At 42.4% G+C, this 24,345-nt stretch overlaps 1 protein-coding gene across 1 annotated transcript in view; it reads left to right on the top strand.

Moving 5' to 3' along the window:
• AS3MT (arsenite methyltransferase) overlaps positions 1-24,345 on the top strand; it is a 35,227-nt gene that overhangs the window by 4,818 nt on the left and 6,064 nt on the right. The window contains exons 6-10 of the mRNA XM_032178948.2: positions 460-529; positions 3,090-3,171; positions 4,487-4,618; positions 4,957-5,099; positions 16,770-16,904. Coding sequence (XP_032034839.1) covers positions 460-529; positions 3,090-3,171; positions 4,487-4,618; positions 4,957-5,099; positions 16,770-16,904 — 562 coding nt within the window. The remainder of the gene's footprint in view (positions 1-459; positions 530-3,089; positions 3,172-4,486; positions 4,619-4,956; positions 5,100-16,769; positions 16,905-24,345) is intronic.

Genomic DNA, 24,345 nt, shown 5'->3' with positions numbered 1-24,345 from the left:
GCTATTTGGGAGGCTGAGGCAGGAGAATCACTTGAACCCGGGAGGCGGAGGTTGCAATGAGCCGAGATTGCGCCATTGTACTCCAGTCTGGGCAACAGGAGTGAAACATCTTCTCAGAAAAAAAAAAAAAAAAGAAAGAAAGAAATGCCTTGTGCAGTAGGCATCTGGTCCGAGGTTTCATCTTGTTACATGGTGAACATCAGGACAGAAACAAGTAAGAATCATGCCTGATATTTTTTTCTGCACATTCAAACTTGCTAACAATTTATTGAGATTTTAAGCACTCTGTCTCTGATCTTGGGGAAAAGCTTAGTTGAAGGCATTAGAAAGAGAGAAGGGAGGCAGTAAGAACGGGGTAGCTTTGACAGAATGGTGGGAGCCAACTTTAGGATCTGAAAGGATTTGCAGATCTCTGAGTATCGTGAAGATTTGCTAGACATTTCATCTGTTCTCTTTTAGATCAAATTGTGTTATTAACCTTGTGCCTGATAAACAACAAGTGCTTCAAGAGGCATATCGGGTGCTGAAGGTGAGGAGGAGAGTGAGATAAATTGTCTTTGAACATCAGCGAGAGCTGATAGGTTAAGTCTTGTTTGTTCCCCCTTGAACTAAGAGCTCAAACTCTCTTAATTTATCCATTAAATGAGTAACGGGTGGCAAAAGGGGGAAGGGGCAGGAATACCCCGGTTATGGATTACTTTCCCTCTCAGGTTGCAAAAGGTAGTAAATCCGAGGTGACAGTTGTCACTGAATGTGTTAAGGTATTTGCTTTCTTGACTGTCTCTCCTATTTGCTGCTGTACATGATCCTAGAAGAGCATCTGTGGAGCTATAGGAACCTTTGCACTGACTACTAATGATTGCTTTGAATATACTCTCTTCTAGCATGTACAGTGTTTCTCAGGGCTTCTGATTTCTTATCTGTCATGATTTCAGATCTTTGGGAAGTTACAGAAGATGGAACTTTTACATTAACTACTTTCTAAAAGGAAAGCTTGCAGGAGCTCCACAGCCTTCATTGTATCATGAGATGTGTATCTTCATGATAGAGATGAAATATTCAGCCGGGCGCGGTAGCTCACACCTGTAATCCCAGCGCTGTGGGAGGCCGAGGCGGGCAGATCACCTGAGGTCAGGAGTTTGAGACCAGCTTGGCCAACATGGAGAAACTCTGTCTCTACTAAAAATACAAAAATTAGCTGGGTGTGGTGGTGCGTGCCTGTAATCCCAGCTCCTCGGGAGGCTGAGGTAGGAGAATCGCTTGAACCCAGAAGGCAGAGGTTGCAGTGAGCCAGGATCATGCCACTGCACTCCAGCCTGGGAGACAGAGCAAGACTCCATCTCCAAAAAAAAAAAAAAGATTCTAGCTGGGTGGGTGGTACATGCCTATACTCCCAGCTACTTGGATGCTGAGGCAAGAGGATTGCTTGAGCTCTGGAGTTTGTTTGTGTCCAGCTTGGGTAATATAGTGTGAACCCTGCCTCTAAAAAAAAAATTTTTTTTTTTGAGATAGAGTCTCACTCTGTTGCCCAGGCTGTCGTGCAGTGGCAGGATTTCATCTCACTGCAACCTCCGCCTTCTGGGTTCAAACAATTCTTCTTCCTCAGCCTCCCTAGTAGGTGGGACTACAGGCATGTGCCACCATGCCCAGCTAATTTTTGTACTTTTGGTAGAGACAAGGTTTCACCATATTGGTCAGGCTGGTCTCGAACTCCTGACCTCATGATCCGCCTTGGCCTCCCAAAGTGCTGGGATTACAGGCATGAGCCGCCGTGCCTGGCCAAAATTTTTTTTTAAATTGACAACATATTTTTGAGATTTTTGGTTTACAAAGCTGTCATAGAACTCAAATACAAATATCTATATAGAAATGATTTAATGATTTAGTGATGTCTTTGTTAGTATGTCATTTTACATGCCAGTTCACTGTCTCCACCAAAAATGTACTTATAAAACGTAGAAACACTATTGTAGAATCTAGATCTCCAGGTTTCCAGGTTTTTGAAATTAGCTAAATAAAATGTTAAGTTCCTGATCACTCATTTGCCTTACATTTTAAGGATAATATTTTAAAGATACAATGTGTTGTTATAAAAGTAAATAACAACATTACAAAAAGTTATATTTTTTAATAGAAATGGGGTCTTGCTGTCACCCAGGCTGGAATGCAGTGTCACTATCATAGCTCACTGTACCCTCTAACTCCTGGGCTCAAACAATCCTCTTGAGTAGCTAGAACTCCAGGCACATGCCACCATGCCCAGCTAATTTTTTTTTTTTTTTTTTTTGAGATGGAGTCTCGCTCTGTAGCCCAGGCTGGAGTGCAGTGGCGCAATCTCGGCTCACTGCAAGCTCCGCCTCCCGGGTTCACGCCATTTTCCGGCCTCAGCCTCTCCGAGTAGCTGGGACTACAGGCGCCCGCCACCACGCCCGGCTAATTTTTTGTATTTTTTTTTTTTTAGTAGAGATGGGGTTTCATCATGGTCTTGATCTCCTGACCTGGTGATCTGCCCGCCTCAGCCTCCCAAAGTGCTAGGATTGCAAGCGTGAGCCACCGCGCCCGGCCACCCAGCTAATTTTTAAATTTCTATATGGGAGAGAGGGTCTTGCTGTGTTGCCAAGGCTAGTCTCAAACTGCTGTCCTCCAGCAAGCCTCCCACTTCAGCCTCCTGAGTCATTGGGATTAGAGGCCTGAGCCATCATACCTGGCAAAGTTATACTATTCTTAAGAGAGAAAAGATTATGAATACTGATTATATCCTCTGTTAGTTCTACAATGACCTGGGGCTGCTTTTGGTTCAGACTGGCTAAAAATTTAAATTTAAGTAACTTGAAAATCTTTATTTAGGAGACAGACACTCTTAGAATGTGATTTTATTACTGTTGGATAAGCCACTGGGAGGAAAAAAAACCTTGGCACTTGACTATTGATTATAACTAAAGAGGCAGCTGTTATTTGTTCACAAAGGGTCAACTTAAACATTGCTATTGATTTTTAAATTTGATTTTGTTCCCCTATTCCTTTCTTTGTTATCTGGGATCACTGTAATCATTAATCATCTCGTTTGGACTAATATGGCTCTGTTTCAGCATGGAGGGGAGTTATATTTCAGTGACGTCTATACGAGCCTTGAACTGCCAGAAGAAATCAGGACACACAAAGTTTTATGGGGTAGGTGGTTTTGTTTAGTTTAGTATTAAGGCAGATGGTTGTACATGTGCAGAACTCCTTTCTGCTGATAGCCAGGATGAGGCTATATGAGATCACATGGGGTTAGCCCATGAGGCCAAAAGTGATAGGGCTTTGGATAATTTAATTCATCTCTTTGAGTTATCGTTTTCCAAATTGTAAAACGTAAATAATAATACAATCTGCCTTATAGGGCTGTTATGAAGATTAAATGGGATAAAGAATGGGAAAAATACTTTGAAAACTCTAGTGTGGAAATGAGGACAATTGTTCCCGAGCTGCTGTCCTCTTAGTCCCCTTATGTTATCATCATTATTGTGTTCTTTATTCCTTTATTATCATTCTAATAGTCTGGAAGTTGAGATAAATGCATGCTTTTCATCAGTCTATGAAATCAAAAGTTCTTATTCTTAAAATAATATTAACTTTATTTTTACTATGTAATAATAAATAGCTACTGTTAATAAGTTGGAAAGTGCAAAAAAAAAAAAAAGAAAAAATTACTAAGCTGGACACAGTGACACACACCTGTAACCCCAGATATTTGGGAGGCTGAGTCAGGAGGATTGCTTGAGCCTAGGAGTTCAGGTACATCTCGGTGTCATAGTAAAACCCTATCTCTTAAAAAAGTTACTTATAATCATATAACCCAGTGATAACTTCTTTTTTTTTTTTTTTTTTAAAGATGGAGTTTCGCTCTGTCACCCAGGCTGGAGTGCAGTGGCACAATCTTGGCTCACTGCAACCTCCACTTCCCTGGTTCAAGTGATTCTCCTGCCTCAGCCTCCTGAGTAGCTGGGATTACAGGTGCCTGCCACCATGCCCAGCTAATTTTTGTATTCTTAGTAGAGATGGGGTTTCACTGTGTTGGCCAGGCTGGTCTCCAACACCTGACCTCATGATCTGCCCACCTCGGCCTCCCAAAGTGCTGGGATTACAGGCATGAGCCACAGCGCTCGACCTATAATTTGTTTTTTATACTACTTTATTCACATAACAGTGCTTTTCAGAATGTGGCCTACTGCATACATGAATATTATGCTTGCAGCTGGGTAGAACCAATCCACCAGTGAGTGTCCTGAAGAATGGTTCCCAGAGACCATCAGCCAGCACAGCCAGTCTTAACCATGGCTTTGTAGACCGTGGGGGGATGGTCAAGTTAGCTTCTACTGCTAGGATCTATGTTTAACTAATACCATGTCCTAATTAATTATATAGAAGAATAATTCCCTTAATACTGTACTAAGTGTTGGCTGGTCTGTGGTTTTTTTTGTTGTTGTTGTTGTTTGTTTTTTAGGTGAGTGTCTGGGTGGTGCTTTATACTGGAAGGAACTTGCTGTCCTTGCTCAAAAAATTGGGTTCTGCCCTCCACGTTTGGTCACTGCCAATCTCATTACAATTCAAAACAAGGAACTGGAAAGAGTTATCGGTAAGATATGACAGACAGCAGGGACTATTATAACTACAGCTTGAATGATTGAAATGTGGTGATTAGTAAGTAACTTCTGAGGGAGTCTCATTGAGGGATACTTTGTGTTATCTGGAAATAGCTATCTTGTCTCCTGTATAATGGTAACCCCCTCAAAATTTTGATATTTAATAAAGCACTTTGAAGTCATTCTGTAAATAGAGTGAAGTGCCCAGAAAGATAATTGATGACATGCAAGGAAGAAAATTATCTTTATAACGTGTTTATTCCTTGTCTGCTGAGCAAGGCAACAACTGGGGGAGTGCTGGAGATGAACCATGAATAAATTCTGTTTTTAGGTGACTGTCGTTTTGTTTCTGCAACATTTCGCCTCTTCAAACACTCTAAGACAGGACCAACCAAGAGATGCCAAGTTATTTACAATGGAGGAATTACAGGACATGAAAAAGAACTAATGTTTGATGCCAATTTTACATTTAAGGTAAATAAAACAATTTCCATGACTTCTGGCATTCTTTCTGCTCTTGCCCTTGCTCCAGCTATCTTTTCTTGACTTTGCATTGCTTCCCACTTTTCTGGCGTTGGTTTGTTTGTGTGTGTGTTTAAATGTATGTGTGTGTTTCAAGTGGAGTAAAAAAGCATTTTTTTCCTAATACTTATTTATTTATTGACAGGGTCTCACTCTGTCACCCAGGCTGGAGTGCAGTAGCACAATCATAGTTCACTGCAGCCTTGACCTCCTGGGCTCAAGCGATCCTCCCACCTCAGGCTCCTGCGTAGCTAGGACTACAGGCGCACCACCACACCTGGCTATTATTTGTATTTTTTGTAGAGACGGGGTTTTGCCATGTTTCCCAGACTGGTCTTGAACTCCTGAGCTCAAGTGATCTGCCCACCTCGGCCTCCCAAAGTGCTGGGATTACAGGCGTGAACCACTGTGACCAGCCCTCAATATTTATTATAAAAATGTTTTTGGCTGGGTGCGGTGGCTCACACCTGTAATCCCAGCACTTTGGGAGGCTGAGGCAGGCAGATTACCTGAGGTCAGGAGTTCGAGACCAGCCTGACGAACATGGCGAAACCCCATCTCTACTAATAAAAATACAAAAATTAGCCGGGCGTGGTGGTGGGTGCCTGTAATCCCAACTACTCTGGAGGCTGAGGCAGGAGAATTGCATGAACCCGGGAGGTGGAGGTTGAGGTGAGCTGAGATCATGCCATTACACTCCAGCCTGGGCAACAGAGTGAGACTCCATCTCAAAAAAAAAAGAAGTTTTTGAATACAGAAAAGTTAATAGTGCAATGAATACCCACATACGCATTACCTATATTTCAGCAACTGAGAACATTTTTCCATGTTTGTGTGTTTATATATATATATATATATATATATATATATATATATATATATACATATTTATTTATTTATTTATTTATTTGCTGAGCCATTGAAAATAAGCTGCAGATATTATGGCATTTTACCCTTAAATATTTCAGCATGCGTCCCATAGGAATGTAATATCCCTCTGCGTAATCACAATACCATTACACACCTAAGAAAACTTTTTACAGGAAGCCTCATTCAGACATTGGATTAATAGAGCTATAGAGAAGTAGGATGGAAAAGAGTAGGAGTATGTACAATAGTATTTCAATTGTTTAATTGTGTCAAGGAATTAAGAAATATTAATGTCCGATGATGGCACTAATTGGCATTTTTACTGCCCTGTGCATAATAAGATTTGTTTTCTCAAAATGGAAAAGTTCAGGCTTTGGAATCAGATACCCGGGTTCAAATTCTGGCTCTATTATTATTATTTTTTATTTTTTTTCTGAATGTCACTAGACAAACTTTTATTGAAGCGTAAATTTAAATTGTGGTACAGAAATACATTTCAACTGATTTAAGTCCAACACCAGTGAAAGCAGAAATTATGGCACCAAAACTTTCCCTTTTCTATCATACCATGATTTAGATTATGATGCAATCTACATTTCTCTTTTCCAGGCTTTGTCCCATACAAATTTGTGCAGTTTTTCAACATTAGAATTTCAACGTTAGAATTCTTAATTCTATCAGGAAAAAAAACAACAAAAAAACCAGACCTCAAGTGAACAAATCTATTGGATATTGTTTACGAACAAAGTCCATGTTAAGCATTGGTTCTCAAAACAGAGCTCCTCAAAATATTAGGTGCTGTGCTCATTACAGAATCAAACTGATCACACTGACTGAAAACTTCCTCAATGAAATTTTCAATCAACAACATACTTCAGATAAAAGTCAAACAGTGTTCCAATCACTTGATTTCAAACCAAGTAGATTTTAGGTTTAGAAACACTAAAAAAAGGTGTTTCATTTATAAATACGGAAGGAACAAAAACATCACTGCATCAATCCAGAAATTATCAAAATATTTAGAGGACAAGAAATACAAAATTTAGCCAACTTTGCTTTTTCTCAGTTCCTTCAAATCCCAGAGTATCTGCAAATATAGCTAAGAGGTACCAACTCTTTTTTTTTTTTTTTTTTTGAGGCAGAGTCTCGCTGTCGCCCAGGCTGGAGTGCAGTGGCGCGATCTCGGCTCACTGCAAGCTCAGCCTCCCGGGTTCACGCCATTCTCCTGCCTCAGCCTCCCGAGTATCTGGGACTACAGGCGCCCGCCATCTCGCCCGGCTAATTTTTTGTATTTTTAGTAGAGACGGGGTTTCACTGTGTTAGCCAGGATGGTCTCGATCTCCTGACCTCGTGATCCGCCCGCCTCGGCCTCCCAAAGTGCTGGGATTACAGGCGTGAGCCACCGCGCCCGGCCAAGAGGTACCAACTCTTGAAAGCCTATATTACTAGTCATTTCCCATTCAGTATTTTGGAATTTTATTTATATTTTACTTATTTATTCATGTATTCTGCTTTATGATGTTTATCTGAATAATCTGGACAAATTCTCATTCTGGGCAGTCATTCATTTCATCCTATGAATGCCATGGTGAAGGAAACACTGTAGTTAGAGGAACAGATGAAGCCAGAACACTCACATGCATCACGGTCACAGAACTTTAAGTCACAAGATGGAAAAGACATCGATTCTGCTTTGGATCAAAGTTTATAAAACACTACTTAATGGAAACTAGTGGAAACGGCTGCTAAAGGAAAAGTTAAGGTGAATGATCCAAGCTGACTTGATTACTGAATCCAGAACAAAATTATGCTAAATCTCTCTGGTAATTAACTAAATAAAAATCATTTTATACTATTACTTAGTAAGTTAGTAAAGGCATGCTACTCATTAGATGCTAATCTCATTTACTGAGGAACACAGAATTGTATATGTTTTCTGGCTCTATTATTTATTACTTGAGTAAACTTGAACAAGTCACCAAAATTCGTTGGGTTACAGTTTGTTCTACTGTAAAAGCAGGGATAATAATACTTTGCAGAATTTCTATAAGGATTAGCAATAATATAGCAAAACACTAGGTACATACTGCAATTTCAGTGAAAAGAAGATACTGTCATTATTTGTTCCAAAAGTGGAAGAACTTACTATTAATATTTCATTTTTCTGATTTATTTATTTATCTATTTTAGAGACAGGGTCTCTCTCTGTCACCCATGCTGGAGTGTAGTGGCACAGTCATAGCTCACTGTAACCTCAAACTCCTGGGCTCAAGCAATTCTCCCACCTCAGCCTCCCAAGTAGCTGGGACTACAGGCATGTGTCACCATGTCTGGCTAATTTTTTATTTTTATTTTTTTGTTGGTGAGACAGGTTTTTTCTTTTCTTTTTTGAGACAGAGTCTCGCTCTGTCACTCAGGCTGGAGTGCAGTGGCCCGATCTCGGCTCACTGCAAGCTCCACCTCCCAGGTTCACGCCATTCTCCTGCCTCAGCCTCCCAAGTAGCTGGGACTACAGGTGCCCGCCACCACGCCCGGCTAATTTTTTGTATTTTTAGTAGAGTTGCGATTTCACCGTGTTAGCCAGGTTGGTCTCGATCTCCTGGCCTCGTGATCCACTCGCCTTGGCCTCCCAAAGTGCTGGGATTACAGATGTGAGCCACCGTGCCCGGCCGAGACAGGTTCTTATATTGCCCAGGCTGGTCTTGAACTCCTGGCCTCAAGCAATTCTCCCACCTCAGCCTCCCAAAGTTGCAAGCATGTGTCACTGTGCCCGGCTTCTTCTGATGTTTTTGGTCTAAATAGCATCTCCAGATTTCTTTTTTTTTTTTTAATTTACAAAATGTATTTATTTCTTTATTTAGACACAGGGTCTTGCTATGTTGCCCACACTGGAGTACACTGGCTATTCACAGGTGTAAGCATAGCCCACTATAGTCTTGAACTCCTGACCTCAAGGGATCCTTCCACCTCAGCCTTCCAAGTCTGGGACTACACCTGGCTAAGCATCTTCAAATTTCTTATTTATTTATTTATTTATTTTTGAGATGGAGTCTTGCTCTGTCGCCTAGGCTGGAGTGCAGTGACTCAATCTCAGCTCACTGCAACCTCTGCCTCCTGGGTTCAAGCCGATTCTCCTGCCTTAGCCTCTCGAGTAGCAGGGATTACAGGCGTGTGTCACCACACCCAGCTAATTTTTGTATTTTTATCAGAGACAGGGTTTCACTATGTTGTCCAGGCTGGTCTCGAACTCCTGACCTCAGGTAATCTACCCGTCTCAGCCTCCCAAAGTGCTGGGATTACAGGCGTGAGCCACTGTGCCCGGCCGCATCTTCAAATTTCTTAAATATTCCTTGGTATAGTGGAGCCCTTAATGCTTTTCACTAATGCACTGCTCCTTGATGTGCTGCCTATTCCAGTAGATTCAGAGAATCAGAGTGGGAAGGGCCTTTGAAACCACTGATTTGTTCTAGTGGCTTTCAAAAACCATTTTTAATACAATTATTTTTTAAGCAAAATGTTTTTTATATATATAGTTTTTTTTTTTTTTTTTGAGATGGAGTCTTGCCCTGTTACCCAGGCTAGAGTGCAGTGGCCCAATCTCGACTCACTGCAACCTCAGCCTCCCTGGTTCAAGTGATTTTCCTGCCTCAGCCTCCCCAGTAGCTGCGACTACAGGTGGGTGCCAACACACCCGGCTAATTTTTGTATTTTTAGTAGAGACAGGGTTTCACCATGTTGGCCAGGCTGGTCTTAAACTCCTGACCTCAGGTGATCTTCCCACCTCAGCCGCCCAAAGTACTAGGATTATAGATGTTAGCCACTGTGCCCAGCCAGAAATGCATTTTAAAAACCACCAGTCCTTGCCCGGGCACGGTGGCTCATGCCTGTAATCCCAGCACTTTGGGAGGCTGAGGCGGGTGGATTACCTGAGGTCAGGAGTTTGAGACCAGCCTGATCAACATGATGAAACCTTGTCTCTACTAAAAATACAAAAATTAGCCAGGAGTGGTGGCATGTGCCTGTAATCCCAGCTACTTGGGAGGCTGGGGCAGGAGAATCGCTTGAATCCGGGAGGTGGAGGTTGCAGTGAGCCAAGATCATGCCACTGCACTCCAGCCTGGGCAACAGAGCAAGACTCCATCTCAAAAACAAACAAACAAAAAACCCCCAATAGTCCAAAGCCCTAATTTGCCCCCCATTATTTATTTTTTTAATGGACAAATTTAAAAAAGTGTATGTATATTTATGGTGTACAATAGGATGTTTTGACATACGTATACATTATGGAATGACTAAATCAAGATAATTAAAATGCATTACCTCACATACTCATCATTTATTTGTGATGAGATCAAAGTCTACTCTTTCAGCAATTTTCTTCTTTTCTTTTTTCTTTTGAGGCAGAATCTTGCTCTGTCGCCCAGGCTGGAGTGCAGTGGCACAATCTCGGCTCACTGCGACTTCCACTTCCCAGGTTCAAGAGATTCTCCTGCTTCAGCCTTCCAAGTAGCTGGGACTATAGGTGTGTGCTACCACACCCAGCTAATTTTTTGTATTTTTAGTAGAGATGGAGTTTCACCGTGTTGGCCAGGCTGGTCTTGAACTCCTGACCTCAGGTGATCCACCTGCTTCAGCCTCCCAAAGTGCTGGGATTACAGGCGTGAGGTGCCCGGCCTTTTAGCAATTTTCAATACATTGTTATTAACTATAGTCACCATGTTGTATAATAGATCTCTTTAACTTATTCCTGATAACTGAAATTTTGTATCCTTTAACCAACATCTATCCTGTTCCACCCCTGCCCTCCCACCCCCTACCCCCAGCCCTTGGTAAGAGCCTCTACTCTTCACCTCTATGAGTTCAACTTTTTGAAATTCCACATATAATCTAGCGAGGTTATGCAGTATTTGTTTTTCAGTGCCTGCAGATATGACATTTTTGGGTTCAACTTTTTGTTTGTTTGTTTTTGAGATGGAGTCTCACTCTTGTTGCCCAGGTTGGAGTGCAGTGGCGTGATCTTGGCTCACTGCAACCTCCGTCTCCTGGGTTCAAGCCATTCTCCTGTCTCAGCCTCCTGAGTAGCAGGGATTACAGGTGCCTGCCACTATGCCCAGCTAAGTTTTGTATTTTTAGTAGAGACGGGGTTTCACTATGTTGGCCAGGCTGGTCTCTAACTCCTGACCTCAGACAATCTGCCTGCATTGGCCTCCAAAACTGCTGGGATTACAGGCATGAGGCACTGCGACCGGCCAAACATTTTTTTAATGCATAATAGATGTACATACTTTCAGGGCACATCTGATAATTTAATATATTCATATAATTTGTACAGATCAAGTCAATGTAACTGGTATATCCATTGCCTTAAACATTTGTCTTTTCTTTATTGTAGGAACTCATTTGAATTATTCTCTTCTAGCTATTTTGAAATATACAATAGATTATTGTGAACTATAGTCACCCTACTAATCTATCGAACACTAAGTCTTATTTCTTCTTATTAAACTGGATTTTGTACTCATTAATCAAGCTCTCTTCATCCTCCCCACTCTGCCTGGCCTCTGGTAACCACCAATCTACCCTCTATTATCATGAGGTCCACTTTTTTAGCTCCCACATATCAGTGAGAACATGCAATATTCGTCTTTTTGAGGTTGGCTTATTTCTCTTAACATAATGACCTGCAGTTCCATGCATGTTGCTGCAGGTGACAGGATTTCCTTATTTTATTTTATTTTATTTTATTTTATTTTATTTTATTATTTTATTTTATTTTATTTTATTTTTTTGAGACAGAGTCTTACTCTGTCTCCCAGGTTGGAGTGCAGTGGCGTGATCTTGGCTCACTGAAACCTCTGGCTGCCAGGTTCAAGTAATTCTCCTGCCTCAGCCTCCTGAGTAGCTGGGACTACAGGGGCGTGTCACCACACCCAACTAATTTTTGTATTTTTAGTAGAGACAGGGTTTCACATGTTGGCAAGGCTGCTCTCGAACTCCTGACCTCAGGTGATCCGCCTGCCTCGGCCTCCCAAAGTGCTGGGATTACAGGCTTGGGCCACTGCACCAGGCCAGGATTTCCTTCTTTTTTAAGTCTGAATAGTATTCCAGTGTGTACATATACTACTACATTTTCTTTATCCATTCATCTGTTTGAGTCTTCTTTTTTTCTTAGTTTAGCTAAAGATTTATTAATTTTATTTTTTCAAAAAACTAATTTTTCATTTTGTTGATCTTCTGTATTTTTTTAGTCTCAATTTCATTTATTTCTGCTGTGATGTTCTTTCTTTCCTTCCACTAATTTTGAGTTTGATTTGTTCTTGCTTTTATAGTTCCCTCATGGGCATTACTAGCTTGTTTATTTGAAGCCTGTTCCTTCTTTCCTTCCTTCCTTCCTTCCTCCCTCCCTCCCTTCCTTTCTTCCTTCCTTCCATTCTTTCTTTTTTTTTTTTTTTGAGAGGGAGTCTCGCTCTGTTGCCCAGGTTGGAGTGCAGTGGCGCAATCTCAGCTCACTGCAACCTCCACCTCCTGGGTTCAAGCAATTCTCCAGCCTCAGCCTCCCAAGTAGCTGGGATTACAGGCATGCACCACCACGCCTGGCTAATTTTTTTGTATTTTTAGTAGAGATGGGGTTTCACCATATTGTCCAGGCTGGTCTCGAACTCCTGACTTTGCCTGCCTTGGCCTCCCAAAGTTCTGGGATTACAAGCATAAGCCACCGTGCCCGGCCCTTCCTTCCTTTCTTCTTTCTTTCTCAGGGTCTCACTCTGTCACCTGGACTGGAGTGCAGTGGTGCAATCATGGCTCACAGCAGCTTTGACCTCCTGGGCTCAGGCGATCCTCCTACCCCAGCATCCCAAGTAGCTGGGACTACAGGCTACCATGCCTGGCTGATTTTTGTATTTTCTGTAGAGACAGGCTTTCACCATGTTGCCCAGTCTGCTCTTGAACTCCTCGGCTCAAGCAATCCACCTGCCTTGGCCTCCCAAAGTGCTGAGATTCCAGGGGTGGGCTGCCACACCTGGCCTTATTTGAAATATTTCTACTTTTTTGATATAGGCATTTATTGCTATAAACTTTCCTCTTAGTGCTGCTTCTGCTGTATCCCATAGATTTTTGCATGTTGTATTTCCATTTTCATTTGTTTCAAGAAATTTTAAATTTTTCTCCTAATTTCTTCATGGACCCATTGGTTATTCAGGAGCATGTTGTTTAATTTCCATGTGTTTGTGTATTTTCCAAGATTCTTGTTATTGATTTCTAATTTTATTCCATTGTGGTGAGAAAGATACTTGTTATGATGTCTACTTTTTTGAATTTGTTAAGACTTGTTTTGTGGCCTAAGATATAGTCTATGCTGGAGAATGTTCCATGTGCTATTGGGCAGAATGTCTATTCTGCAGCAGTTGGGTAAAATGCTCTGTGAATGTCAGCTAGGCCTATTTGAGCTAGTATATAGTTTAATGTTTCTTTATTATTTTCTATCTGGATGATCTATTTTACTGAGAGTGAGGTGTGGTGTTAAAGTCCCCTACTACTATTGCATTACAGTATATCTCTTCTTTTAGATCTATTAATGTTTGCTTTATATACTTTGGAGCTCCAATGGTGAGTGCAAAGATACTTATATCCTCTTGCTGAATTGACCCCTTTATCATTATATAGTAACCTTCTTTGCCTCTTTGACAGCCTTGACTCACAGTCTGTTTTATCTGATATAAGTATAGCTACTCCTGTTCTTTTTTGGTTTCCAGTTGCTTGGAATGTCTTTTTTCCACCCCTTAACTTTCAGTATTTTTATAAGTAAAGTAGGTTTCTTGTAGGCAGCATATAATTTGGTCCCATTTTTGTATCCATTCAGCCACTCTATTCCTTTTTTTGGGGGGTGTTCCCAAGTTTTATTCAAGAACTCATACAAAATATTCCAGATAAATAAATTTTTATCTTCACCTTCCTCCTCTTCTTTTTCCAGGTTAATTTGGAAGTAACGTAATTCATAATAACTTTTTGCTGTTAGAAACTACACACAACAAATCACATAGATTATTCTTCAAATATTTTTTGGTGAGATATTTCAAATACCCTTTGGAAAAAGGTACCTCAGAAGTCACAGTGATCTTGCTCTTGCTCCTTTCGATGGTTATAACGCTCCACCAAGATTCCCAGTTTTCCATTCACTTTAATCTTCCCTTGCAAAAATTGCTCCAAATTGGCAGCATCTATGATTCCATTTTCTACAAGGTGGGTACAGTCAAGAGTGAACATCATAACCTGCTGCTTTTTTTGCCCCTCTTTGCCACAAGCTTTTTCACAGCACTATGCCTCTTAATTGGAGAATTGAGTCCATTTACCTTCAGTGTTATTATTGATACATAAAGACTTAACATTTTTTTAAATTGATACATAATTGATGTAGCTATTTTGGGGGGTTCATGTGATAATTTAATACATTCATATAATTTGTAAAGATTAAATTAGTGTAATTGGGATACCTATCACCTTCAATACTTTTCTTTTCTTTTCTTTTTTTTTTTGAGATGGAGTTTTGCTCTTTTTGCCCAGGCTGGAGTGCAATGGCACGATCTCAGCTCACTGCAAACTCCACCTCCCAGGTTCAAGCAATTCTTCTGCCTCAGCCTCCCGAGTAGCTGAGATTACAGGCATGCACCACCACACTAGGCTAATTTTGTATTTTTAGTAGAGACGGGGTTTTACCATGTTGGTCAGGCTGGTCTCAAACTCCTGACCTCAGGTGATCCACCCGCCCCAGCCTCCCAAAGTGCTGGGATTACAGGCATGAGCCACCGCACCTGGCCCTGTCTTTTCTTTATGTTAGAAACATTCAAATTATTCTCTTCTAGCTATTTTGAAATATACAATATATTATTGTAAACTAGTGACTTTACTGATATATCAAACACTAGGTCTTATTTCTTTCATCAAACCCTATATATATATATATATATATATATTTTTTTTTTTTTTTTGAGATGGAGTCTCGCTCTGTCTCGCTCTGTTGCCCAGGCTAGAGTGCAGTGGCACAATCTCGGCTCACTGCAAGCTCCACCTCCCGGGTTCATGCCATTCTCCTGCCTCAGCCCTTGAGTAGCTGGGACTACAGGTGCCCGCCACCACGCCTGGCTAATTTTTTGTATTTTTAGTAGAGATGGGGTTTCACCGTGTTAACCAGAATGGTCTCAATCTCCTGACCTTGTGATCCACCCGCCTCGGCCTCCCAAAGTGCTGGGATTACAGGATTGAGCCACCACGCCTGGCCAAAGCCTATATTTACAACCATTAATCAACTTCTCTTTATCTCCCCCATTCTGTACCCTTTCTGGCCTTTGGTAACTATCAATATACTCTCTATCTTAATGAGATCCACTTTTTTAGCTTCCACATATCAGTGAGAACATATGATATTTGTCTTTCTGTGTTTGCCTTATTTCTCTTAACATGACCTGCAGTTCCATGCATCTTGCTGCAAATGACAGGATTTCCTTCTGTTTTAAAATCTGAATAGTATTCCATTGTGTATATATGCCACGTTTTCCTCATCCATTCATCCATTGATGGATGCTTAGGTTGATTCTATATCTTGGTTATTGTGATTAATGCTACAGTCAACATTAGTTGTGCAGATTATTAGGAGTGCAGATATTTCCTTGACATACTGATTTCATTTCTTTACCTTCCCCTTCCTTCCTTTCTTTCTTCTTTCCTTCCTTCCTTCCTCCGTCCCTCCCTCCCTCCCTTCCTTCCCTTCCTCCCTTCCCTTCCTCCCTTCCCTTCCTCCCTCCCTCCCCTCCCTCCCTTCCTTTCAGATGGAATCTGGCTCTGTCGCCCACGCTGGAGTGCAGTGGCGCAATCTCAGCTCACTACAACCTCCGCCTCCTGGGTTCAAGCAATTCTTCTGCCTCAGCCTCCCGAGTAGCTGGGATTACAGGCATATATCACCATACCTGGCTAATTTTTTTGTATTTTTAGTAGAGGCGGGGTTTCACCATATTGGCCAGGCTGGTCTCGAACTCCTGACCTCGTGATCCACCTGCCTCAGCCTCCCAAAGTGCTGGGATTACAGGTGTGAGCCTGTAATTACAGGCACTCACCACCACGCCCGGCTAATTTTTTTGTGTTTTTTAGTAGAGACAGGGTTTCACCATGTTGGCCAGGCTGGTCTTGAACTCCTCTACCCAGCCAGTTTCATTTTCTTTTTTTTTTTTTTTGAGACGGAGTCTCGCTCTGTCACCCAGGCTGGAGTGCTGGAGTGCAGTGGCGCGATCTCGGCTCACTGCAAGCTCCACCTCCTGGGTTCACACCATTCTCCTGCCTCAGCCTCCCGAGTAGCTGGGACTACAGGCACCTGCCACTATGTCTGGCTAATTTTTTGTATTTTTTAGTAGAGACGGGGTTTCACTGTTAGCCAGGATGGTCTTGATCTCCTGACCTTGTGATCGGCCCACCTGGGCCTCCCAGAGTGCTGGGATTACAGGCGTGAGCCACCACGCCCGGCCCATTTTCTTTAGATATATACCCAGTAGGGGGATTGCTGGGTCATATAGTAGTTCTATTTTTAATTTTTTGAGGAATCTCCATACTGTTTCCCATAATGGCTGTACTAATTTAAATTCCCACCAACAGTGTGTAAGGATTAGTGCTGGTGAGGATGTGGAGAAAACGATACTTCTGGGCATTTTTCTTCTATTGAGACTAAAGTTGCAACTCTTAGTATTTTTTTTTTATACTACCCTTTAGGAAGGTGAAATTGTTTTAGTGGATGAAGAAACAGCAGCTATCTTGAAGAATTCAAGATTTGCTCAAAATTTTCTGATCAGACCAATTGGAGAGAAGTTGCCAACATCTGGAGGCTGTTGTGCTTTGGAGTTAAAGGTTAGTTTGGCTTTCACTACCTGAGAGAACTATTTTATTTTATTTATTTATTTTTGAGATGGAGTCTCTCTCTGTCACCCAGACTGGAGTGCAGTGGTGCGATCTTGGCTCACTGCAACCTCTGCTTCCTCGGTTCAAGCAATTCTCCCTGCCTCAGCCTCCTGATTAGCTAAGATTACAGGCACCCACCACCACGCCTGGCTAATTTTTTCTGTTTTTTAGTAGAGACGGGGTTTCACCATGTTGGCCAGGCTGGTCTTGAACTCCTGACCTTAGGTGACCCACCTGCCTCAGTCTCCCAAAGTGCTGGGATTACAGGCGTGAGCCACTGTGCCCGGCCAGTATGCACGCTCTCTTGAGGCGCACTTCTCTTGCTGGTCAAATGTTGTTAGACGATTATATACCAGTTAAACGCCACCATTTTGCCTCTTAATGTGCATGCTGGAGCCCATTTGCCCAACTCCTGAGATCTTATCGGGAAGCTGCTGATCACCAGTTTCAGGTGTTTCTGTTTACTGGGAGACTTCCTTTCCCTGGTACTGTCTGTGACCAATTATGATTTTCGAGACACTTAACAACCACCTGATCATCACCTAATGATTGCCTGACATTCCTGGTGGAGTTGGCGCAGGGAGCCCTTTCCTGCCCTGCTCACGCCTGACTAGCTATTATAACTGCTTTAACAAGTTCTCCAAAATTCAGAAACTTTTCGTGAGTATTCTGATTTTATAATAAAATAGTTATTTGCATAAGTTTAGTAAGAGTCTTTTCTCTCAAAACAGGACAATTGGAGACACTTGGTTATTTTACCAAGGCTTTGACTGAAATAACATTTGTAGGTAAAGTTCCAGCAAAGCCAACTTGAAAAGAGCCTGTATAGCCAAATTCTTGCTGGACTTTATGCAAACAATCAGGCAAAAGTATAATAAGCCTAAAATTTATTTTGCACATAAATTGGCCTTACTATAATTTGTCTTTAGTATAAAAGGAGGGGCTGGGTGCAGAAGTTCACACTCATAATCCCAGCACTTTGGGAGGCTGAGACAGGCAGATCACTTGAGGCCAGCAGTCTGAGACCAGCCTGGGCAACATGTTGAAACCCCGTCTCTACCAAAAATACAAAAAAATTAGCTGGGTATGGTGGTGCATGCTGGTAGTTCCAGCTACTCAAGAGGCTGAGATGGGAGGATTGCTTGAGCCCAGGGAGGTGGAGGGCAATGAGCCAAGATTGCACCACTGTACTCCAGCCTGGGCAACAGAGTGAGACTCTGTCAAAAAAAAAAAAAAAAAAAAAAAAGAAGGCTAGAGAGAGAAATGGTTTTAAAGGAAAACTATAACACTTTTTACTAGATTTCCAGCCTGGACTTTTGTTTTTGAGTGCACATTGAATCATTAATTATTCCCTGGCTGCAATAACCCTCTAAAGATAAACCAGGTTATAATTTTTCTTCACGTTTTTAGTTTGTGCCCTAAATGGAATAGGTTCCTTATTCTGTTCTGACGCACGAATACTCTTTTGACTGTCATATTATTAATGTTATTTATATTTCCTTGTTTTACTTCCAAAGAAAACAGACTCATGATATTCTAAGGCTAGAGAATTCCCCGTTTGGAATCCCACTGGTCCTAATCTGCTTTTCACTGCAAATTCCGTGCTGCTAAAATTATATAAGCACCCTTCTCTAGGCCCAGGGACCTATCACACAAGAGGTAGGTGTGTGACTGTAAGGGCCAGTTTTGAGAGAATTAGTTCAGACTCTCCAAATCAAAAATGGGCACACAGATGCCTAAACAGCTGGTAAAATAAAGGACTCTGCCTCCTGGGTTATTATGTGTGTGGCACCTTTTCATCCATCCCAACCATAAAGAATTTCCTGCTTCTCGCAGAATGAAAAGAAAATTATTCCTGAGAGGATATAAAGGTACCTCATGTCAAATCCTCCTAGGTTTAATACTCTGAATTATGAGATTTATGCAGATAACATATATATTTTTTAAAATTTTAGAACAGGCCAGGCACAGTGGCTCAAGCCTGTAATCCTAGCACTTTGGGAGGCCATGGTGGGCAGATTGCCTGAGCTCAGGAGTTTGAGACCAGCCTGGGCAACATGGTGAAACCCCATCTCTACTAAAATACAAAAAATAAATTAGATGGGCATGGCGGCGTGCACCTGTAGTCCCAGCTACTTGGGAGGCTGAGGCAGGAGAATTGCTTGAGCCCGGGAGGCGGAGTTTGCAGTGAGACGAGATTGAGATGGTGCCACTGCACTCCAGCCTGGCAACAGAGCGAGACTCTGTCTCAAAATAAATAAATAAATAATTTTAGAACAAATTACTGAAAGACCACAAAAAAAAATTGTAGCACAACAGAAGTCTCTAAATTCCTTAGCTTAAAAGGTTTTAACAGTGCTTATGTTTTGTATAGCTAATTGTTGTAAGTCTGTAACTAAAACCAAGATTACAGTAGCACAACACATAGAAGTTAAAGATAAGTCAATTTTTTAACCTCACCGTTGGCTTTTTGTTTGTTGGCTTTTATATTAAGAAATTTTAAGGGTTTATGAATGCCTATCCACATCCATTCTATTAAGAAATTTTAAGGGTTTATGAATGCCTATCCACATCCATTCCCATCTGGCCTAGAACTTTCTTTTTTTTTTTTTTTTGAGGGGGGTGGGGACGGAGTCTCGCTCTGTCGCCCAGGCTGGGGTGCAGTGGCACGATCTCATCTCACTGCAACCTCTGCCTCACAGGTTCAAGCAATTCGCCTGCCTCAGCCTCCTGAGTAGCTGTAATTACAGGCATGTGCCACCATGCCCGGCTAATTTTTTTTTCCTTTTTTTTTTTCGAGATGGAGTCTTGCTCTGTTGCCCAGGCTGGAGTGCAGTGGCACGATCTCGGCTCACTGCAACCTCTGCCTCCCGAGTTCAAGTGATTCTTCTGCCTCAGCCTCCAGAGTAGATGGGACTACAGGTGTGTGCCACTATGCCTGGCTAATTTTTATTTTATTTTTTTAGTAGCGATGGGGTTTCACCATATTGGCCAGGCTGGTCTCGAACTCCTTACCTCATGATCCACCCACCTTGGCCTCCCAAAGTGCTGGGATTACAGGCATGAGCCACTGTGCCCAGCCCTAATTTGTATTTTTAGTAGAGACAGGGTTTCATCATGTTGGTCAGGCTGTTCTCAAACTCCTGATCTTAGGTGATCAACCCGTCTTGGCCTCCCAAAGTGCTAAGATTACAGGCGTGAACCACCATGCCTGGCCTGGCCTAGAACTTTCAAATTCGCTATATGTCTTTTGGCTCTAAGCCCCTTGACTGTAGGGGTCCCACCAAGGCACAAGATTGACCCAGGGAAGGCAGCCGTGCCACCCCAGCAACACAGTGAGATACAATAAAAGTTTGGTGACCCTTGATGTTGCCTCTGACAAATCTAGGCCAGAATGAGGAGAAAGTAAATCAAAAATAAAATTCTAGGCCGGGCGTGGTGGCTCACGCCTGTAATCCCAGCACTTTGGGAGGCCGAGGCAGGTGGATCACAAGGTCAGGAGTTCGAGACCAGCCTGGCCAAGATGGTGAAACCCCGTCTCTACTAAAAATAAAAAATTAGCCGTGCGTGGTGGCAGGCGCCTGTAGTCCTAGCTACTTGGGAGGCTGAGGCAGGAGAATTCCTTGAACCTGGGAGGTGGAGGTTGCAGTGAGCCGAAATCATGCCACTGCACTCTAGCCTGGGCGACAGAGCGAGACTCCATCTCAAAAAAAAATAAAAATAAAAAAATAAAATAAAATTCTAAACCCTCAACCATCTGAATGGACCCCTCCTGTCGGGCAAAGGCATTGCAAAGTTACCCTGAAAAACTAGTTCAGGTCACGAAGGGAAGGAGAAGTTTGGACATGCCTCATTATTCCCTCCTCCCTTTTGGAATTCAGACACTGCTCACCAGCATTAACATTAAAACAGATCTTAAGACTGATAGAACGGACTGTTTAAATCTGGTAAGAAACATTTACAATCTATTCTCTCTGAAGCCTGCTACCTAGAGGCTTCATCTGCATGATAAAACCTTGGTCTCCACAATCTCTTATCATAACCTAGACACTCCCTTCTCTTGATCCCAGGTCTTTGGATTATAACTCAACCAATTGCCAATCACAAAATCTTTGAATCTGCCTATGACCTGGAAGTCCCCACTTCCAGTTGTCCCATGTTTCTGGCCTGAACCAATGTACATATTATATGTATTGATTGATGTCTTATGTCTCTCTAAAATGTATAAAACCAAGTTATAGGGTGACCACTTTGGGCACATGTTTGCATATCTCCTGAGGGCTGTGTCACGGGCCATTGGTCACTTATTTGGCTCAGAATAAATCTTTTTAAGTATTTTAGAATTTGACTCTTTTTGTTGACAATGTTTAACATCCTACAGTTATGACACCCTAATTTGAATTTATACAGCTTAACTTCAATAACATACTAAAATTCTGCTCCTTTAAAGTTTGTTCTCAACTGTTTTAGTTCTTTTTTTTTTTTTTTTGACAGAGTTTCACTCTATCACCCAGGCTGGAGTGCAGTGGCACGATCTTGGCTCACTGCAGCCTCTGCCTCCTGGGTTCAAGTGATTCTCCTGCCCCAGCCTGACAAGTAGCTGGGATTACAGGTGCGCAAGCCACCATGCCTGGCTAATTTTTTGTATTTTTAGTAGAGACAGGGTTTCACCGCGTGAGCCAGGATGGTCTCGATCTCCTGACCTCGTGATCCGCCTGCCTCGGCCTCCCAAAGTGCTGGGATTACAGGCGTGAGCCACCACGCCTTCTGAGTCTCACTCTGTCACCCAGGCTGGAGTGCAGTGGCATGATCTCTGCTCACTGCAAGCTCCGCCTCCCGGGTTCACGCCTTTCTCCTGCCTCAGCCTCCTGAGTAGCTGGGACTACAGGCGCCCGCCGCCATGCCCAGCTCATTTTTTGTATTTTAATAGAGACGGGGTTTCACCGTGTTGCCCAGGCTGGTGGTGAACTCCTGAGCTCAGGCAATCCGCTCACCCAAAGTGCTGGGATGACAGGCGTAAACCACTGTGCCCGGCCACTCTGGCTATTTTTTTAAAAAAGGAGTTAAATGAGTTTGCTTCTGCAGACGACCATTTTCTTTCTGCATAGCTGTCCTTGTTCTCCCTCCCAGTGTGTGTGCAACGCATGTACGGGAGGTTCTTGACCTTAGATATAAATTGTAAAATTGCACATATTTGAACTGGTTTATCCCAACATAAGGTCTCCTTTCTGCTTTAATTTATTTCAGCCTGCAGATGTGCCAATGTCTTTAGGTCAGTTTCAAGTTTTTGAAATGGGAATAAGTGACACTGAAGGAAGATTTTAATAAATGAAACAGTTGTGTGACCTAGGAATATAACCTTGTGCTCTTAGGGAAGGACATTCTTATCTTTTTTTTTTTTTTTTTCTTAACGGAAGACTTTTATGATAAACGCTGGAGTACAGACAGTACACGCAGGTGGCATGCAGGGTATTGCATATACTTAACATCTTGAGAGTCCTTCTGCTTTTTCTTTTCTTCATCTTCTTTTTAATCTTATATGCAAAATGTATTTTGCCATTAAAACAATTGCACTATTAAAACACTGCAGCATCTGGCTGGGCGTGGTGGCTCATGCCTGTAATCCCAGCACTTTGGGAGGCTAAGGCGGGCGGATCACTTGAGGTCAGGAGTTCAAGAGCAGCCTGTCCAACATGGTGAAACCCCCTCTCTACTAAAAATACAAAAATTAGTTGGGTGTGGTGGCGGATGCCTGTAATCCCAGCTTTTTGGAAGACTGAGGCAGGAGAATCACCTGGGAGGCAGAGGTTGCAGTGAGCCAAGATCGTGCCACTGTACTCCAGCCTCGGCAACAAAGGGAGACTCCCTCTCAAAAACAAAAAAACAACAAAACACTGCAGCATCTGAAATGATGCAAACAGGATTAGGGCTATGGACTGTCTTAATAGTAATGGTAGTAATAGCATTAACAACCATAGCAGTAATACAGAGGAATTAACTTTTATTGAATAGTTAATATGTTTAAGGCACCCTGTCATTTAGTCCTCACAATCACCCCTATTATCTTCATTTGACAGATGGAGAGACTGAGGCTCTGAAAGATTCGTTTACAAATCCAAAGTCATACAGCTAGAAAGTGGGGAATTTGCACCCACATCTGATTCTGGAGCTGACACTCTAAACCAGTGTGCTGCTCCATCTCTCCATAGTTATACTTTTCATAGAATCACAGGATGTTGGTGCAGGAAAGGACTGCTTATCTGGGTACCCCACCTTTCATTTCCTTCAAGTCTTGAGATATTTTTGAACTAGAAGCATGCATTTAGAAGTGATATTGATATCACCATCTCCTGTTGGTAGATAGATCATTGAGTGGGAAGAAGAGGGTTCAAGCGATTCTCCCGCCTCAGCCTCCTTAGTAGCCACCACGCCCAACTAATTTTTGTATTTTCAGTAGAGACGGGGTTTCATCATGTTGGCCAGGCTGGTCTCGAACTCCTGACCTCAGGTGATCCGCTGCCTTGGCCTCCCAGAGTGCTGGGATTACTCCCAGAGTACATGAGCCACCACACCAGGCCAGGGCAAACCCTTTCAGGCAGGAGTTCCAGTATACTGAGAGATGGAAATGCAATCGATGGGAAGTCCTAGCAGTAGCAACCAGCAGAGCTGGCCTTCTTCCAGGCTTGGAGATCCTCTGCCAGATGCTCATCTTACCAGATGCAGGCAGACCTCTTCATTTCAGAAAGGTAGACACTGAGGGACAGAGAGACCAAGGCCAGCAGGAAGTCAGTCACTTTAGTAAAGTGTCCACCAGTCTATCAGTTTCATGAATGTAGAGTCTGTGCCTGCCTTGTACACCCCTCTATTTGCAGTGACCAGAATAAGTAGTAGGACTGTAAATTTATGTTATAATGCATTCATTACCATTATTTAAAGTGGCATGTTCATGCTTTTTTTTTTTTTGAGACGGAGTCTCGCTCTGTCACCTAGGTTGGAGTGCAGTGGTGTGATCTCAGCTCGCTGCAACCTCCACCTCCTAGGTTCAAGCGATTCTCTTGCCTCAGCCTCCCGAGTAGCTGAGACTACAGATGTGTGCCACCACACCCAACTAATTTTTTGTATTTTTAGTAGAGATGGGATTTTGCCATATTGCCCAGGCTTGTCTCAAACTCCTGGCCTCAGGTAATCCATCTGCCTCGGCCTCCCAAAGTGCTGGGATTACAGGTGTGAGCCACCGTGCCCAGCCCCTGTGCTCTTGAATTCCTATCTTTGTACCCGGCTTTTCTCTGGCCCCATTGGTACTATTGTTAGAGGTATCTCATTTGGAGGTGAAAGGAGGGGAAATAAATACAGCAGTCTTGTCTTTTAAATAAATACAGTAGTCTTATCT

The sequence above is a fragment of the Hylobates moloch genome, unplaced genomic scaffold, assembly GCF_009828535.3.
Source record: "Hylobates moloch isolate HMO894 unplaced genomic scaffold, HMol_V3 SCAFFOLD_3, whole genome shotgun sequence".
NCBI classification, from domain to species: domain Eukaryota; kingdom Metazoa; phylum Chordata; class Mammalia; order Primates; family Hylobatidae; genus Hylobates; species Hylobates moloch.
The sequence above is the reverse complement of the archived record's forward strand: the minus strand, read 5'-3'. Positions and strand labels throughout refer to the sequence as shown.